Consider the following 20,955-nt stretch of genomic DNA (forward strand, 5'->3'; position numbering starts at 1 on the left):
CAGGAAATCAGGCCACACAGACTTCCTTGGAGAAACATGAGGCAAACAATTCAGATAACAATTGTTCAGACTGAGGTGTGTTAAAGCAGTTGTGCCTCCTCTGAACCTTAGCTGGGTGGTCTCCTAGAAAGCTTTTAGGGACTCCTGTTGGGAGTACAACAGGAATACTCAGGCTCATAAACCTGTGTGGAATGACTCAAATTCATACAGTAAAGAAACTATTTCACAAGTCCTAACTGAACAGGAAGACAGATGTAATGGGTCTCATTCTTTAACAGACCAACTGCTCTCCCACAGCTGGATTTGCCAAACACTTACACTGAGGATATTTGGGACAGAAAGCGCTTTTTAAACGCACCCATATACATTCAAAAAACTTCCATAGGTCTCAGCTACTCTGAAGTCTTTGCTTTTAATTATATATTAAAAAAATCACAGAAAACCTGAAACTATCTCTTCAGCTCTCCTCAGGTGACCATCACTGCTCAATGCAAAGGATAATTTTAAAAGTAATGTCTCCACATTTATGTGTTCAAAATCATCCCTCTCATGGAAAAGTCTCAGCTTAAACTTTTCTTCTTTTTTTGGACAGTGACAGTATCTTAGCTTTTTTGTTTTTTCCCTAGGAGTTTTATACTTGATTTTCATGGATACCCTTAGCTTTTATGGATGTCATCTGATTGTTTTGAAAAAAGAATAATGTAATGCTAAATCACATGTTGCCAGCGTTATGTAAATATGAAATCTTTATCTCCAGTGTTCCATCCAAATTCAGGTTAAAATACAGAAAACTGTCTGTGAGTTTGTGGCTGTAGTGGCCATGGCTCTTTGTAGAGCAGATGTTCTGTGAAATTAAAAAAGGTGTACCAGCAGTGCCAGCAGTGACTGAGGAACAATTACATGGATAAGCAAGAAGGTGTTCATTCTGTTTTGTTGTCGAGTGTTATTATCTAAACCCCCTTTGCTCTTCTATTAAGCTGTGCTTTCTTATTCCACTTTGCATTACAACCCCAACTTGCAGACCAGAATTCTAAGTAGTTTATACCCAGCCAAGATCCGCAGTCCCTGATGTCTTTAGGATGCGTGGTTAAAATTCTGCCAGAGGAGTTAGATTGTGAAGGACTTGGAAATATAAGCAGAATTGGAGACCAGCTTGAGCGACACCAGATACTAGATGGGATTGAGAAAGCAATCAGGAAGGCCAGAGAAGCTTGAATCTAAACATTATATAGGAAAATTGAAATAAATCAGAAGAGGGAGGAAAGAATATCAGACACAGTAAGATTGTTTAGCACTGCTGACTAACCTAAACTGAGTTCAAAATCCAAATCCCAGCATTCTCTGTCTGACCAGGTAAGAACATAGCACTTGTTAATGTTGAATAATTCTCCAGCAACTGATGAGTGATACCCTTTTTTTTTTTGTTTTTACTCAGAGAAAAATCACCTTTCTGTAATAACAGAACAACAGACCACAAGCTAGGATGTAGTGCTCTGAAATTCTCAGGGTTCTCACATAGGTCAGCCAAATATCTAGGAAATCTTTTAGCACAAGGCTTTCCAGTGCTCCCAGTTCCTTGTGGGCTGTGGGAGGGAGGCAGGGGACAGGAAGGTCTCTACAGCAATGGGGAGGATATATAGGTTTTCTGTCAGAGGCAGAGCCTCCCTCTGTCTCTTACCTTGCTGCACAAAGGATCCGTAGACAAACCACATGGAGTTGTAGAGAGTTGTGGATGTCATGGATCCCATCTGAAGGCGTGGGGGGTTGAGCCAGTTCAGGAGGTAGACCAGGAGCCCCACTAAGAGCACCGTGCCAGCAATGCAGGCCCACAGGGAGAGGTCAAACGGGGCCAGGCAGGCAAACATATCCATTGTCTTCTCTGCCTTCCGCAGCAGCACTCCCACCGAGTAGTCCATGTACCGTGTGGTGAAGTCCACCACGTTCTCCCTGTCCGGGGTGATGGTCAGGGCAGAGATCCCAATGTCAGCTCTCTGAGGAGAGGGAGAAAACACAACCTGCATAAGTAGGAGCTACGAAAATGTTCTTTGTTCCTCTGTGATTTATAGCAGCTACGTTTAAGGAGAATCAGATGCCAAGATCAAGGTCTTCAGCATCATCTATGAGAGCATGGAAAGGTGACTAAGATTTGAGCAGGGTTCATCAACCATGTGTTGTCATTTCTTCAAGCAAAACTCACTTGATGGACTTTGGCACATCAGCTCTCCTTGTTATTTTCCAAGAAATCAAAATACTACAAACACAGATAATATCTGGAGGAAATCTACTTTTGGTCATTTTTGTCACCCTGGCTTACTAAAGCCATCGCTGCCATTGTGGCAAAAGTCAGATTTTGTGCATAGCAGATCCCATCATAAGAGATTAGTTGCCTGATAGAGCCAAATTTATAAAATATTTTCATGATTTGATGATCATGACAAAGGGCTACTACCCTAGGAGCACATGAAATTCCATAAAACAACAATTTCATCTACAAAGTCTTAAGTGCAGAAGGGCAGTTTCTGCACGCAGTTCCTTTATGATTAATTCCTCTGTATCCTCCTGAAAAACAATTCCTCCAGCAATGCCAATTTGTCCCTCAGCTAGCCTGGACTTGCTTTGTGCCTTTTTTTTTTTTTTTTTTTTTTTTTTGTGGTTAAAGACCACATTACACATGAAAAGAGGATAAGTAACATTTCTTGATCTAATCACTGTATTTCAGTATGTATTAGGTCTCCAGGGACACCAGACACAAGTACAGCAGGTGCTACTTTACTTTTTACAGGTACAATTAGAGCTTCACTGAAAACAAGGAAGGTTATTTAAAACAGACATATGAATACCATTTTAAAAAGCCCAAATACTGAGCAATGACTGTGAATTCTGGATGTTTGAATATGACAAAAGAGGACTTCAAATATTTAAACTTCTACTACCTTGATTTAACCAGTTTTTGTTCTGTCTAAAGCATTGTGTGATCCTTTGGAAGTGGGTGAGGAGAGCACAAAAAAAATTGAAAGTACTGAGTCAAATTTTATTAACTTTCTTGAATTTCTTTCTTCTTGTCCAAAGAAAGCAGAGATTCCTAGTTCTTTAGATATATTTCCTAGTTCCTTAGATATATAATTTGAAATATTGCATGAGAAGGTACGGCAGCTGAAACTGCCTAGACAATTTTGTAAATCAACCAGGGTCTTTTAATATGATGTGCAAGGCACTCTGCAGCCCATGGCACAAGCATACTCCTAATCATGGTGCTCTTAAGACTTCAGTTTAAATGATGTTACTTTATATTGATTGTTCACTGGCTTGAGAAAGTGGCACAGCCTAGCTGGAAGCCTGATGATTTGGACAAAAAAGGCTTAAAAAATATTGATTTTCTTAAAAGCTATGAATTAAGGCTTCAGCTTTAATTTGTGTGTTAAATTCTCCATTGTCATAAGTGAAGTTGTGTTGATGAGAAAGCTGAAAGCATGGCTTCATGAATTCACTTCAAGTCCCTTGCTAACAAATTTTTGTGAGTGATGATTCAACTGTCCTTTGCCCATGGGCATTAGCAAACTCAGTCAGTAATTAGAATTTTCCATGGAAACATTCTGCTTATCTGAGGCTCCCTATCCTCTCATTACAAACCTTCTGCTCAAGGAATGACTCAAGTGATTCACAGCACCTGCTGCAGTCAAGCCCAAGCTCCAATGAGCAAGGTACAAACCAGCCCGCATTTGAACTGTCTTCCACAACTCTGAACATAAATATGTTTTTAAAACTGTTTACAAATAAAAACGTCCAATAGCTGTCAAACAGGAAATTATGAATGAATTTAATTAATAGCATTGATTCAGGGTTTTCCCTGAAACTATATCAAAAAAGCAAAATAGGAATTTAGGGGTAAAGGAGGACGTGTAAAAAAAAAAGTCCTAGACTCAGCCTCTGCTTAAGTTAGCTGGGCTATTAATTATTAGTATATTACTAAAATACTTCCCTACCATACTAAATCATTGAGTTTCTCATTCAAATTGCATTGTTGTAAGATGCTTAAAGATTCTCTAATAAAAAGCAACAGTAAAGATACTTTTACCAAATAATAGTTGACTCGATGACTAATAGAAATTTTTTCTGCTTTTCTCCCCCTTTTTACAGGAAAACACTTTTTTCCATTAAACACATTGAAGAGAATTAAAGATAAAAATAAGACACCATGGTATCTATGGAAATACTACTTTTAATTTTCATCACTGGGGAGCAGTCTCTCCACATTCCCCAGAATTATGGTTCCACTCCAGATATCAACCAACTATGACAGTGGAACAACACTGTGCTAATGGAAATGTTGCATTTCCTTTGTTGTACTGCAGCAACAATTGTGATATAATTATGTCTTGCTACTTTATATGCTACATATATAATTAAGGCTTTGAGGTGACCTAACTGCAGCTTTCCAGTACCTGAAGGCAGCCTACAAGAAAGATGGAGAGAGACATTTTTTACGATGGCCTGGATTCACAGGATGGGGTGAAATGTCTTTAAACTGAAAGAGAATAGGTTTGGCTTAGATATTAGAAAGAAATTCTTTACTGTGAAGGTGGTGAGACACTGTTACAGGTTGTCCAGAGAAGCTGTGGATGCTCCATCCCTGGCAGTGTTCAAGGAAGAGCTCCGAGCAACCTAATCTAGTAAAAGATGTCCTGCCCATGGCAGTGGGGTTGGAACTAGATGATCTTTAAGCCATGTCTGTATGTCTTTATTTCTTGAGAGGTACTAAAGCGAAAAACAGAAAGGAGAGAAGTAGATCCTGACTTCTTAGCATTCTGGTATTTACCTGTTCCCAAAAAAAACCCCAAAAAACCAAAACAACAAAACCAAACCAAACCAAAACAAAACAAACAAAACAAACAAAAAACAAAACAAAACAAAACAAAAAAACCTACAGTGAAATATGGCAACTCATATTCTTAACTTACTAAATTTGGATCATAAACACCAATTTCTCAGAAAACTACACTTTTAGAACAAAACCAAGCTTAAGCTTCACTTGATATTTTATTTACTGATAGTGAGCATACTTGATTACATATAGACTCTGTCATCTTGTTTCAAAATTGGAAGATGAAAAAATTTAAATACTTGTCATTAACATGTCAGATTGGATCAGAGAATACATCAATTTGAAGAAGTAAAGGTTCACTTAATGCTTCTGAGATACAAAGGCAAATGCATGCAATTATGTCAATATTTAGATATAAAGCTGCCAGTCTGAATTATAAAGATGTATAGCTCTCCACTCACTAGATTTTTGCAGTGCCAAAATCAAACAACCATCACATGTCTTACATGTTTCTCATGAATGAAACTGACTCCTGAAACAGACTGAAAAAACAGGAGAGGGCATTATTTTGCTCTGTGTGACCTGCATAGGAATTTTTATTTATCTTCCTTAGCAGCAGTTCTCCTGAGGCCATTGCAGAGCAACATATCCAGAATGAGAAAATCCAAAATAAATGACCAAAAGGGTCTGATAGCACTGCTACTGGTGTCACAGAACCAGCTTATCAGCAAAGCCTAGAAATCCCTGAAATGACCCTAAGCTACTGCTGTAGCAAGCACATCTCATACACATGAAGGGCAATCTTCCTATGGTTTATAGTCAAGAACAGGGAAAATAAATGAATCTACTCCAAGCTGGTCCTGTGAGGGCCTTCATTTTATCAATTTTCAACATTAAATCAAGTTTCAACAAATGCTAGAAGTGATAAAATGCAGTCCCATGTTACACAGTTATTAACACAGACACACAAAAAACAGAGAGACATTTTTACTCAAGCTAACATACATAGATCCAAATAATTCTCCTTTTACTTAGCTATTATTTTTCTCCTCACTGTGTCCTTCCTGTATGCTTTCTCCCTTTTTATACTATCCCCCTTAAGAAGGTGCAGTAGAAAAAGAGCTTCATAAGAGACTTCTACTTGACTTGCAGTTTCTCTTAGAAATGATTAAGCATGTATTTTTCTGATGGACCTAAGTGGAATTAGGCTACTTTCCCTAAGCTGTTTGCTTCCTCATGGCTCCTTGCTGGAAAAAAATCCTCATAATCAATGTAGCATGGCAAGATGTGAATAGCAGTGGTTGATGGATGTGAATATCAGCAGAAAGCCCAGAGTCATGCTGGAAAGTGCTCTCCCAGAAGTGGCATTAGCCACTTCTCTTGCCTGTCACACAGGCTTATCCCTCAGGCCATTTGGATAGAGGGCAACTAAAGGAATCACTGTGAGAAGACAAAGATAATTAATAGTAAGAGAACTGTGGTAAAGCACTGCTCCCTTGAGATGGTTTTAGCCTCTTCACAGAGGGCTGCTGCTCTTGGAACTAATCCTGTTTGTGAGATGAAGCTCTACAAGATGCAGTGAGAGCCCTGGTCACTTGACAGGAGAGGGACAAGAGCACCACGAGCTTCTCTCAATGAGCATTTATTCTCAGAGGACCACCTGAGTCAGGTGTTTAGCAAAGAGAAACCTTTGCATAGGAGGGTTGCATTCAGGTCATTTTGACTAGAAAAGGTGCATAGACCAAGTATATATAAGTCTTGACAATAAAAGGAGGGGAGGCTTGAATCAGTTTTCAAGTTCAGATTAAAGACAATTTACTGTGTTCTGCTGATTCCAGCTCCTATTTTAGCAGCCAACAGAAACCTTGTCTTTAAAGCTGGAACAGAGTGAACTAGGTGCAATGTCATGTCTCTGAAGCCAGCTGTGGGCACAGGGCATGTACTTGGCACAGCTGGGCTCCTGCCCTGCCATCCAACTCCAGCAGGGCTGCTGCAAACCAGAACAGCCTGGCACTGCTCTCTCTGATACCAGGACCTGCACCAGAGAACTGCTGCATGCTGTAGATTGTTAATGCAAGCAGTGAATATTGATCTTGAGCACAGAAATCATGTGGTTGCTACAGCAACTGCTATTTCATATGGCACACCATCTGGAGTGGCGAAAGACGCCCTTCTCAATGAGATGGTCTCTAGAACTACCTGGAAGGAGGCTGTAATACAGTGGGGATTGATCTCCCCAGAAACAAGAAATAGGACAAGAGGAAATGGCCTCACGTTGTGCCAGGAGACATTAGAAAAACTTCATTCACTGAAAAGGTGGCCAAACATTGGAACGAGCAGCCCAGAGAAGTGGTTGAGTCATCCTCCCTGGAGCTATTGAAAAGACAAGTAGACGTGGCACTTTGGGACATGGTTTAGTGATTGACTTGGCAGTGCTGGATAGCAGTTGGACTTGATGATCTTAAAGGTCTTTTCCAAGCCAAATGGTTGTATGATTCTGTGCACTCAAAAAGAGAAGGCAGCTATTTTCCATTACCCTTGAGTGAGACTTGTCTCTTGCAGAACTCATTCCTGGCTGACACACTAACAGACAAAGAGTACTCCCACTGTTTCTGGAATTCCTCCCCTTGTTGGCCAGACCAGCATGTAAAACTTGGTTGGGAAAACAAGGAAACACTGTGTTTCGAACAGGTTAGGCCTTTAATTTAAAACTATTCTTTGCTCCTTTACTTCCCCTTATAAAGTTGCCAAGTGGATGAAAATTTGAGTTCTGGGAGCAGAACTCAGTTCACAGTAAATAAGAAAGCAGCCTTTCAAGAACAGCTTGCACTTGGTAAGGGGTAGATAGACACTGGCTGCTTGCCCAGAGGTTCTTTTGCCTTAAGAGGGACAGAGAATGGGAGAAAAGAACACAGTGAACCTTTTCCTGCTAATTAATTATATAAGGATAAGGAAGATTAAAAATTACACTGCCATAGTATAGGCAAAACATGGATTTTGACTTCCAACTGCAGTTCAATTAACTCTTCACACACTGCAGATGTTCAGAAATATTTCATATCCATGAAGACTCATTTACAGCAAAATCATAACAGGCTGGTAAACCTGTTTCACTTAAGACAGGGATTTACATATCTGGGTGGTTACCACCTTCAGTGAGTTATTATTTATTTGAATGTCTGCCTGCCAAGGGAACAAGAATGCCATACATGTTTTTCCTTGGAGCCATTTGAGTTGTTATGAATTCTGCCTTACCAATCATCCGTTGCAAATAAATAAAAAAACATTCCAGGCCCACTTCCATTTCCAGACCACCTAGAATTAAGATCCCGCCAGTCTGTGTTATTCAGTCACCTGATTAGTACTGTAGAGAGTAGGGTGCAGAATAACTTCACTTTAGAGGCAGAAAGAATGGTTAAAAATAATTCAATGGGCCATTGTGGTGTTACATCTCAAAATCAGATGAGGGATTTTTAGTTCTCAAGGTTTAGGTGGTGATGGAAAATCTACTTTTCTAGCTGTGTCCAACTGTGTATTCCAGTTGTGAATACACAGTTCCACCTACCAGCTTCATAAGGACATGGTGAGGTAGCAAAGGAAGTTTATTATTACAGCATAGGTGTATGAAAGGTGATATGAGTACAGAATGAGTAGCTGGGATTTTCCATTACAACAGGCTTCCTGCTGTTCAGGAAGGCAGAACAGCTTAAACCTATGAGCAATTTTTAACCCATGGAGGACTTTTTTTTTTTCAAACTTTCTTTTCCTTTATTGAAAGACTTAAGTCCTGTATCTGACCATGGTGGTCCTTACTGTTATCTATGCTTATGAATTAAATTCCACCTGTACATTTGGAAAAACACTTCTGTAGCCAATGTCTAAGTTATTTACATGAATATCTACTGCAGTTCTTTAAGGAAGCACAAAAAATGTAGGACTCTATAGCTGTAAACTCTACCCCCACATGTTAATTAAGAGCAAATAAAATACATATATTCACAGTACAAATGAGGCACCTGCAGAATAGAATCTGCCTAGCCTTTTCTCTCTCAATGGGAGAAACTCCAGTCAGATAAGATCTAAGGAGTGGGCAAAAATGAAAAAGGAAAACATTGCATATGCATTTGGTTCAATTTATTTATGATATAATATTGAACAATTAATGTCAAATTAAGAATTGACTAAATGGTTTATTAATCACAGAATAGATAATATATTACTCTCAATTCATGCATCTACATAATGTTGATTTTCTGTTGATGATATACTTCATGTATTCATCACACCAACATTTTTCTAAGTGCTGTACATTATTTATGTAATGTATCACAAATTACTGCAACACCAATTTTTCCTCTTTTGAACAGCCTCTTCAATTCAATTGTGTCAGGTCTTGCCAAACTAATTAGGATGGTGTGCATCCCATTTTTTTATTACATATATATTTTACTTTGGCTGAAAAAAGGAGATTGCCCTGCTTCTTAAACAGTTATTAACAAGTATAATTTCCAGCTTTTTTGGTTCTGTCCAGTGCACTACTGAAGTGCTGGCAAAGTACAATAAACAATTGGTATCAATTACCCGTGAAAAAGGTTACTGGCTGATGCAAACAGAACATTACACATATTTATTAACTTTATCACACATTTATCACACATTATTAGTCAGTAAATTATTCACAGCCTTACCTTAAACACCAGTTCTCCTATCAGGCCATTCCATGACCCATCATCCTGAGGACTTCCATACTTGTGATCTGGTGCTACATAAATTTCGTATTTAAAGCCGAGGTAATTGGCCAAGGCTTCCAACACATCTATTGAGAAGCCCTGATATTTCTTTGGTTTTCCCAGAACATTTTCAGACACCATGACAAAGGGCTCTTCCTAAACAAATAAAACAAAGGAGGAATCTGTTAATAAAGCAATTATATGCCATGTTTGGGTACTGAGGGTTTTTTTAAACTAAAGGAGGAACTATTAAAATATTATGTATATGAAACTGTCCAAAAAGACATGGTTAGCAGTGCCCCTTACATTCTGCAAAATGCTATTTTGTTTTGGATTTCCTTCAACAGAGAAAATGTATTCTCTATTATGTATTTAGAAGTCAATCCTCTGCTGTAATATTTCAACTGAAATGCTTTTTAGTGTTGCCTGCTGCCCACCCTTATGGTCAGCAGGACAGACATACACTCCATATTTGGCCATAAATAGGGAGGATTCTACAGCACTGCCATTTTCCACTAACTGGGCAAACGCTGTATGTAATGCAGCCACAAATTCATGTTGTAAGGAAAGAAAAACATGGAAAAACTTAAACATATATTGCTCTTTTCCTTCTACTGTAACCAGAATATAGGCCAGCTAAATTTAAATAGTTCTGTCCAAAGAAATTCCATTCGATTAGTTTAGGGCTAATCAATTATAGGGCTTATGGCTGTCATAAGAATGACTGGTGAACATTCATCTAAAAGATGACTGTCATAAAGGATACAAATAGATACCAAACACTGATTCTGAAAGGTTAGATTTCCAAACAACATGATTTTCTTACTTTTCCAAAGACTTGCAGTAGTTTTCTCTATTTTGTTATTAAATTGCCCCTGCTCTCTTATTCTTCCGGTTTCAAAATTAATTTCAAGACATACCCTGTCACTCTTTTTCAAAAAGGATACATAAAACCATGTCATATTTCTAAGGACAAAAAAAATATATATTTGCCATAGCAGGATTTCACTTAGGCTTGTTCTTTATTTTCTCTAAAATCACCTGTCTGATCTAAGTACAGCAAAATATTAAACTGTCCCCAAAAGCATTGAGGTGCTGTAACGCATAGGTAGTTTATAAAATATACTACATATCTTTATATTAATTCACTACATAGTGTTGCAGTTTTGCATAAGGTTAACATAAACATCTACCCTGAGGTGCAAAAAAGTTAGTTCTGCCTTGTCATGGCTTGGCCAGGACAAGCCATGAAACCTCTCCCTGACCACTTCATTTTGGTCTGCAAAACTGACAAGGAGACAGAAGAAAACAGAAATGAGTTTTTGCAGTATTTCTTGCCCAAACTTTAATTTTACCTACAGTGGCATTTTGTTGGTGTTTAAAATATTGCTTTATTATTCTACTACTTATATCTGTAAATTACTTTGAATCCAAAGTATTTTTACTGTTTTTTCGCTAGTCCTATACCTCACTAATATTTTTAGCTTGCTGAAATGTCCTTCTATACGAACAGGTGTCACAGAATTGCAGGCAGGATGTTCTTGAAGTAAGAAAGCATAATTTGTAAATTCTTGACTCAATATTCTCAAGGACAGCCACACGCTGAGGATGCTGCCAAAGAAGAAAGGATGCAACCAGACTCACTGGCAGGATGTTCTTTTCTGACTCTGGGAAATCCAGGAAAAAACACAACCCCATACCCAAAACAAATAGAAAATGAACCAAACAACTGCATGCTGACTAAAAAAAAAAAAATTAAAAAACCCACAAAACCAAAAAAAGACAAAACCAAAACAAAACCAAAACCAAAAAACCCCCCAAAAAACCCACCCAAAAACCCCCCAAAAAACCCATACCAAACCAAAAGAAAAAAGACTGAAAGGTGGACTATCTCAAGATATTTTTTCTAGTTGTTAGAGTTTCTTTCTTCCATATTATCCAGGATTAGTGAAATTGACTAAAAATGAAGGAGAAAAAGTAAAATGAATTTTTAAAGTCATTTTCTAGTGCCCAGGTTCAAAGAACACTGGAGAAATTGAGACTAAGTTGATGAAAGCCTCTTTTAAAGGAGAGCACAAAGTGAATTCAGCTTTGCTGATCACCTGAATGAAAGATTTCTTAAATATAGTCTCAAAATTACTGGAAATAAATATTTCTGCAACAAATAAAAATGGTAGTTTATCAATCTAAACACACTATGCACAAAATTCTAAAGATTTATGTGTACCAAGGACATTTTAGAAGTTGAATTGTTTTTTTTTATTAGAAAGGATTAATTTTTATCACTAAAGTATTTAAAAGTAGTTTCTCATAAACTGATTTTCTATCCAGTTGCTAGTTGTAGTGATTTAATATGCTGTTTCAAATGCAGTTTTCACAAGTAGTATCCTTATTAGGACTTAACAGTCCTTTATTAAGCAATGTAATATTGTTTGCTGTTGAGAGATTTACAAAAAAACCCCAATGTCCAGCATCTGATATATGTAACAAAATATAAATAATCCATCAGCTTCATGCAAAACAACTGTCATGATGTTTTTTACATTTCTGAGAATGCATTAAAAGAGGACAAAAATATTCATCTTGATATTTCCCCCCTCCATAAATGCTTCAGCCTGAAACTATAACAGTTGTCTTTTTTTTTTTTTTTTTCACTAGGAGGGTGCTGTGGGAGCAATAGAAAAGTGCATATATCCCTACAATATAGATGTTAAAATGATTGTCTCCATCCCTGAGAAAACTGAAGTTGCAAAAAGAAAATAAACACAGCGAAAAATGAAGATAATAATGAGCTTGTAGAAAGTGTGAAAATCTCATGAGCTAAGTGGTGATTTTGGAGGTGGAAAAATTCACCCAAATGATGAAAGCTCCATTCGACCCAAATAAATCCAGGAAAATCCTGATACACTTTCTCTCCAAAGCAAGTGTTAATTCAGACTATATAAGAAGGTCTTTATCAGAGAATTCATACAATTATCAGCCTTGGAGATGCTCAAAACTTCCCTAGACATAAGGGAGTTCCAACAACCTGCTCTAAGATTTACAGACCACACAGCTGCTACCCAAGGGTCCCTTCAAATCGAAATTGCTTCAGAATAAGTGAAGTGATCCAAGGAAGGCCACTGCTGCTGCTTGTCTTTTTCTTTCTCTTGGAGACACCTCTCTAGGGGATTTATGGAGTCTCTGTGGGGCAAGAGCAGACTGCACAGCCTGTAAAGCCAGGGAGGTCTGGAATAGCAAACAAGTCACAACATTCATGACTGAGGAGAAAAATAAAAGAAAATGAATGGTTTGCACACCCATAACTTTTCATTTTGTTGATGATCTGCCTCATTTAACCACAGAGACATCCAGTATATTTAGGTGATGATTTTTCACCCAACCTCAGTGGAGATCCTTTAAGAGAAAGGCTATTTTCATTCAACTTTACCTTAAACATATGTCCTTGTCAACTGAATGCAGCACTACTAAGCCTGTGAGAAGGGCTCCTTCTCAAAATAGCTCCACAGTTATCACTGCCAGGTTCCTTCTTGGGATCAAAGCTGTGCTGCCCTGACCCAAAGCAGGATGGGTTTAAGTCCGGGTGGGTTTTCCACAGGACTCTGGGTTAACTGTGGTGGACAGCTAAGCACCACACAGCCAAAACCACCTGCAGCAAAGTGAAAGCCAGCAGCAAACAGGTAAAGGTCATGCTGGGTGAATTTGTGCATATTGCTTTTTACAGCTGAGAAAAGACAAAGTCTGGCTTCAGAGGTGATTATGTCCCCCAAGCAAGAGAAACTGCAAAATGCTAGACTGGCACAGCTAGAAGGGATAAAGGTGAACTCAAGATTAAGGAATATGGCACAAAAAAGGGGAAGCACTGGGAAGATGACATGATAATACAAGTACTTTGAGAATATAGCTCAAGAAAATGTTTCTCTCCATTCATTTCCCTATTATCACATGTTTTAAAGAAGTCACAGACTAGGACTGACGGAGGTTTAACAACATGCTACATGTTAAGATCAATATAATTTGACATTCCCAACATCCCTGGAAACTGGTGTGAGATGGCATAGCATAACCTCTGGGTCCTAGCCACATCCCCTCCTGGCTACTCCAAAAATTAACTGAGTCCTGGCCAGAACCATGACAATTTACTAAATGCTTCAAGAGTCTAAGACTTAAAAGTACTAATTACAGTTCTTATTTACTCTGATGAAATTCTCAGACATACCAATAATTTGGATAAAATATCTGGTTTGAAATAATACTTTAATATTCTTTATTATACCCCTTAATAAAGTTAAAAATAGGAAAAGAGAGAAAAGCTGTTGGGCACAGAAGACCTTCATGCTTGAAAACAGAAGGAGAAATACTCAAGCTAAATAGCAGAAAAGAACAATTATGCTGAGTTTAACTTGGTTGTGTTAATTAATTAGACAATCAAAGACAAACATCTGTTTGTAGCTGTGCTACAGATGTGGATGATAAAGTCAAGCAGTAAATTCCAGCCTTAGAGGAGGCAGGGAGAGAGAACAAATGAATGACTGCTTTTCAGTTCCCTAAACCAGAGTCTCTGTTTGGGATGATTTTTAGCCAGCAGGATAGTGAATTTAAATTCCAAGCCTTGATAGTAATCTTTTAGCTCCCCAATGAAAATCGAGTTTTAAGGATCCCGTACTTTTGTACAGAAGCTCTCCTTCTGGATAACTTACAGAAAACTTTATTGAAAGAACAGAAAAGTTTCATTCAGATCTTAAACACAGCACTCTAATTAAATATATGAGAAGAAGAAAATGTTGTGTTCAGTAGGCTGTTTACAAAGAAGTGGTGGTCTTAGCTCAGCTGTTGATGACTTCACTCCTGCCCACCACCTCATTAGGAGATCACTGGGCAATAGGATATATTTTCTCTCCAATTAAAGGTGTGCATTCTGTGGCTTTGAGACTTATTTCAGGATGGAAAATATATATGGAGCTATGATACACTGCTCTGCTGCACTTATTTGTGAAGGTCATCTGCTTGCTTTAAATATTAAAATGCTAAAAATTGAGGATGCACTTTACAAATGAAAAAAAACAAAAGCAAAATAGAACGAATGCCTTGGATTATCTTCCTGGTCAGCTAAATCCTGTTTACCCCTTAGCATGGACAGAAACTTCCTAGCCAGGGCACTATACAGAAAATATTGAGTAACAAAATGGCTTTTGAGGTTGGAGAAACTAATCACTACTGGGATTTACAACACAAATTGGAGCTCTATGGGAGCTGGAGGGGTTTAGCCTGGAGAAAAGGAGGCTCAGGGGGACATAGTTGCTCTCTATGTGAAGGGAGGTTATGACAAGGTGGTAATTGGCCTCTTCCCCCAAAAAACAAACTATAAGACAAGAGGAAATGGCCTTAAGTTGTGCCAGGGATGAATTATTTTGGATATTAGGAAAAAAACTCTCCACTGAAAGGGCTGTCAAGTTTTGGAGCATGCTGCCAGGGGAGTGGTGAAGTCACCACCCCCAGAGACATTTGTAGGTATTAGGGACATGTAGATGTGGCACTTTGGGACATGTGGTGAACTTGGCACAGCTGGATTAATGGTTAGACTTGATGATATTAAAGGTCTTTTCCAATCTCAGTGATTCTATGAAGAGAGTTTTGAAATTAGGTAATTATATGGGTGGTTAGAATCCACAAAGCATATGAAAATGACCTCTGTGTCTACTCATCAAGAATTTCTGAACACATTGAAATATAAACACTCTATTCTATAGGACTCTACATTCACTAAATTTTCCCTCTTTCTCTACTGAAAGTAGTGAAAGAAAAAGAAAGCAAAGAAAAAAAAAAGCGAGAAATGAAGCTCAGTTTATGTCAATCTGTGCTTGACACGGAGTCTAGAAAGAGTAGACAGGCACATTAAAGGATTCCCATAGCCCAGGCTGAGCCTTGGCAATCTCATGATGTAAATATTCGCTGTGACACTTTAAAAACTCCCATTCCCTGCAAATGTAAAGAAACTGCTCCCCAAACTGAAATTCACACTTATTACTTGATTTCTCAACTCCCTTCCAATGGCGGCTGGATGACCAAGCACAGCCATTACAAACAACAAGAAAAACTAAATCTGATAAACTATAACCAAAATATTTTCAAGCAGAAGATACTATTGTCTTGTTGATAGGCAAAAATCACTTTTTCCTTGACTCAAAAAATAATTAATGGTCCCCTTTTATATGTTAGTCATTTTGCATTTCCTTCCTCAAAAGATTTTTGTGAAATATGCAACCCCAAATACTTAATTTCCTCAAGTGCTTCATTTGACCGCTGTTTTGGGGATTGTATTTGGCTAGGAACAGCAGAGCAGCTTGTTATTTTTAATTGAACAATAATGTACATTAATTCATGTTTGAATCAATGACCAAAATTTAATTGAAACATTTCATTCTTTCATTACAGAATTTTTCCCACTATCGACAGTTATAGAATTGCTGCAAAACCTAACACAGCTCCCATCCCTTAATAAAACTAAAACACAGATGAAGGATTCAAATCTACAAGATCCTGGATAACTAAAGATTGTGTCAATGGGGTGTGTAACTGTATTGGCACTGAAACCCACTATTCTCTGATCCTGTGCTTTTCAAACAGATTGATTGGAAAGTCAGTTGTACTAACAGAAAAGTCACCTTTCCTATAGCAACAAGCTCATTCACATCCCAAAAACTGAGTAGAAGATTAAGGGGATTTTACATTTGGCCTATTCTTATCCATGTGTGTAGTCTGTCACTTTTTAGATATTTTTATTGTCATCTTCAATTAGACATGAAGTTTGTTCTTTCAGTTACAGTACTTTAAAGAGCGTTTTTCCTTCCTGAGTGAAATGGTAGCTTCTGGATTTATGATGATCTTTGGTTTAGTCCTATTTACAAGAAATGAACAAAGAATGTCAGCCTTCCCAGCCCCTCTTCCTCCCATTTCTCAGCAATGGGACTAAAACTTCTTTCAAAGCGATCTGTGGCAATGGTCTATTTTAGGATGCTGCCAAGCTTTGTGTATTGATTTTAATTCACAATAACTTAATGCAGGTAACAGCTCTTTCTGAACCATAAAACAGGAATATGGATTGAGACTGGAATTGATTGGAGTGTTTTAGAGTATGTCTGAAGAGTACAGTGGTGGTTTTAATGCAGATAGTTCAGATACCTGAATTAGCTAAAGTGTGGTGTGGGTACATTAACCTGCTGGGAACTACACTGGACTCCTTCCAGCAGCATTGCAAGGGCTCCTGTTCATAAGGAGCTGCGTCACACAGTTCATCTCTTTTTCTATCTTGCATAGTATGGAAGGATAATTACAGTCTTACAGAGTAAGAGCTTCTTTCTGTTTCAAAGTCAATTTTCTGTGAATTGTGTGAGTTGCTCTGGAATGCAAATATGCCCACGGAGCAGATGGGTAAGGGTCAGTGAGAAGGTAAAAGCCAGGGAGCCCTGAGAGGTAGCCCTTGACACAGAGATGAGTTAGGTTGGGCCTGCCAAGGTCTGCACTGCACCTACCTTGCTGTCAAGCTGTGGCCCCAGCCAGGTCTCAAAACATTTGAATTGCTTGATATCCACCTTACCTAGTATGTAGTACCTGCTATTTTAGAAAAATGGGCTGAAAATAACAATAATTGAAAAAAAAAAAAGGTGCTGCGTTTCTCGGAAGGATGTGAGATTAAAGCTTGTCAAGTGAATGATCACAGTAGTGAATAACTGTAAGGTTTATGACCTGCTTTAATACAAGCTAGGTAGCTCAAAGGGACATAAAACAGCTATTTAAAAAGGCCTGTGCCCAGTCAGTAGCAATTTAAACTTGGCCCTTGTACAGGTGTGGTGGTTGGAAGAGGAATAAAAAGACAGGTTCTGCCTCTATCAAGGAATATTAGTTTCTGCTTTTGTAATAATAATTATAATTGTTACAATATTGGGTACTACTGTAGCCCAATATACCAATACACAAACACACACCCACACCCACACCCCCCCCCCATATATTTTTTATATATATATATATATATATATATATATATACACACACACACACATATATACATATATATGTACAGTATAATAAATGCCTCTAATTAAAATTATTTTTCTTAAAAGACTGTGGGCAATAGGGCAGAGATAGAGCTGCCTGATGGAATAAAGAGACTTTACAGAAATCCACAGCATTCATTTATGAAAATGGGGTATGGGGTCAGGACTGCACGAGAAAAGAGATCACCAAAAATATTGGAAGAAATTATAAGAAGCATTATCTATGAGACTATTGCACACTATTATAAAATATTTATTCAATGTTTAATGAGGTATCCTGCACATATTTTTCCTGAGGTTGGTCTTTATTGTACAGTCATTCACTGATGTTTTTGTCCTGACATTTTTAATCCTTTATCACTTCTGACTGTTTGTTCCTCTCCATATGCTTAAACAGTCTTATTTCATCTTTCTTATGCCTATCCTTTCCTCAGTTACTCTGAAAGTTACCCCAGCTTTGGAAAGAACTTTTTTTTTAACTTTTTTTAAGCCAGCATTAAAAAAATTAAAAAAACAAAGACAGTTTCAGCTTTTAAAACCAGGCCTTAGCTTCATATCTTACTTTTCATCTTCTCTCAGAACGGTAAATCCAATAGAAAAAGGGACTGAAGATGCAGATCTCCTGCCAGCTCATGTCCCTAAAGACATTGTCAGCTTTCATATTTCTTTCTTTTCTAATCTAGGCAACAAATGCTCGTGAATTTAAAACCAACCACTGAGAATTAAACTAGTCCACATATGATAACATTTTCCATGGTGCAAATGATGTTTCTTAATTATTTTTTTCTTTCTATGCTTATCTCTCCTTTTGCCAGTCCTTTCACTACACCACATCCCACAGTGCCCGCCCGCAGCCAAGGGTGACCAACCTGCAGCTCCGTGCAAGTAACCCAGGTACTAACTCTGTCAGATACTGAGTATAGGAATGCATGGCAAAGCATAATTCAGCATGGCTTGCTGTTATCTGTCTTTCCTTTATCCTGCCTGCCTTCTCAGGACCCTCCAGATACGAAAGTACATTCCCTGTCTGGGAGCTGTTTTGAATTTTCATGTAGAGTCACAGATTTGCACCATTAGAATATTATACCTGATATACTTTCAGGAAAGGCTCTGTACTTTTCAGTCAAGGTTTTAATGCTTTAAAACAGGGAAATTAAAGCTTTTTTCTTTTTTGAACAACAGGGGCTTTTAAAGAAAATATGATTTTACAAATACCTGCTGGCCTATTCATTGTCAAATGGACCAAATTTAATTCCATTTCCAACATTTTAATATTCATATGAATAATTCAGTAATTGTCATGGCTAATAAAATGATACTATGAGAATATCTGCTGTATTTTAGGCGTTTTTCAATAAAACTGAACCACTCAAAAAGAGAATAAACTGAGACAGCCAAAATGGATATATAGCTAAATTTGTTCTTGGGCAACTTCCCGTTCAAGACAGTCTGAATTTGTTTGGAACAGCTATGCTGACCTTTGATTGAGCTACGTTTCAGAAATTCAGGATACATTTCAGAAATTCACCAGCAAGTGACTTGAACTTAAGAGCAACTTGTCAAACACAAAGTTCAGACTTCAGCTTCGTGTGTGGAAGAAGTCCAAGGCAGAGACATCTGATATTTAAATTCAACAAAATAAACCTTTTCTAAAAGTGTAGAAAGTGTGGTACTAATCCAACTCAGGTTAAAACATTACACAGTTATGTATACACAAACATGACCATAGTTCTCCTTAGCATAAAACCACAAAGAAATATTTCTTATTGCTATTTATGCAAAGGAGAGCATTCACATTTACTGCAGAAGAGCCAGGATTCTCTGCCAAGAGAAACCACATGATTTCCAGTTTGGGGCTATACTGTATTCTGCCATACTAACAAAGAGATTTTGGTTAAGGTCTGCAGGTACGTGGCTCATAATTATTAAATTTACTGAGGGAAAGGAGTTAGTGGATGGATGTGGATGATGGGAATTGTTTGGCATTTGCTTATTGAAAGACTGAGGAAATAAGTCATAATCATTTATGATTTCCAGACTCTAGAAAGTTCAATTTCATTAGTATAATGTAGTATAAACCCAGGTGTTGCAATTTTCTATCCTCTCAAATTCTACTGCAGTTTTTTTAAAAAAAGTCCTTTTCAACCTGAAGGCATAACAAAATGAAATTGGAAGAGAAGGAGTGCTATCTAAAGAGGCATGAGAGATTTGAACTGTTGACAAAGCAAATTTACAAATTAATGTGAACTTCTCAACTCCCAGTGAAAAATAAGCCTACTACTATTGAGAGGTATTACTATTTAATTTTAACACTTGTTTCCCTGGATCAAGATAATTCTGTTAGAAAATGGCAGAAATAATAACAATAAGTAATCATTCACAGCCTGTATAAATCCTTTACTTTTAACAGAAATCTATTGACTTAATTGAAGAACGGGGAGAAAGATGGAAGTGAAAAGATAATAAAGTTCATCACTAATATAAATTGGTGAAATCCCTCCTGCTCTCACATCCAAGGTAAGAATCACACATTTTCATCACATAGGCTAATACAAAGCTCCAGTTTTTGTCCTACCCAGAAAATACAAAACTAGTGAGGATGCCCTGTGCTCTGTGTTGAACCTTAAATGTCTGTCTTTTCTTTTAAAATTACTGTAGAATCCTACCAGCATAGGTAATTATTTTTGTGTATCTTTGCCAACTGATAAATGTTCATGCAATAATAACACGAAAAAAGAAGCTCTGTCAAGATAACAAAGATAACTGGGGATAAGCAGGAACAGTGGGGAAAGAGGGAAAAACTATTACCAAAAACAGTGCTAATATTCTAATTCAAATTTATTTTTCTAGGCAGAATCTACAGATCATTTTTGTCAACAAATAATTATACTGAACCAATTAGTAAGAGCATAAGGCAAAACAGAGACCTGCCACTGTCACCATGATGCTATTTTGATGAACATGAAATGAAAGTATAATCTTCCCCCTCTCTGTTACTAATTTTATTTTTCCCTGTGCTTTCATCATTCCGTGACTGGATTTTGCTGTTGTTTAGTTTGGTTTGGGGTTCTTTTTTAGGTTTGTAGGGCTTTTTTAGTTGTTGTTTTGGGGTCATTTGTTTTGTTGTTGTTTGGTTTGTATATACTACCACAGGAAGTTCTCTAATGTACTAAGAGCTGGAATAGAATGTTCACCCTGACAGATAAAGGTGTTAAACATCCATAAAATAACTAGAGGGGTATGAAAGTGGCACTGACATGCTCTGGTGATTTCACTTTCCACCCCAGACAGAGCCTGTTCCTTCATCATGCCCTGTCAGCAATGCGAACCCTGAAAACTCATTGTC

At 37.7% G+C, this 20,955-nt stretch overlaps 1 protein-coding gene across 2 annotated transcripts in view; it reads right to left on the minus strand.

Moving 5' to 3' along the window:
- The window catches only part of GRID2 (glutamate ionotropic receptor delta type subunit 2), a 680,288-nt gene that overhangs the window by 118,396 nt on the left and 540,937 nt on the right, over window positions 1–20,955 (minus strand). For both annotated transcript variants that reach the window (XM_062493839.1, XM_062493838.1), the window contains 2 exons: window positions 9,511–9,708; window positions 1,679–1,991 (listed from right to left, as the gene is read on the minus strand). In XM_062493839.1, the coding sequence (XP_062349823.1) occupies window positions 1,679–1,991; window positions 9,511–9,708 (511 nt within the window). The remainder of the gene's footprint in view (window positions 1–1,678; window positions 1,992–9,510; window positions 9,709–20,955) is intronic.

This window comes from Cinclus cinclus, chromosome 5 (genome assembly GCF_963662255.1).
Source record: "Cinclus cinclus chromosome 5, bCinCin1.1, whole genome shotgun sequence".
NCBI classification, from domain to species: Eukaryota; Metazoa; Chordata; class Aves; order Passeriformes; family Cinclidae; genus Cinclus; species Cinclus cinclus.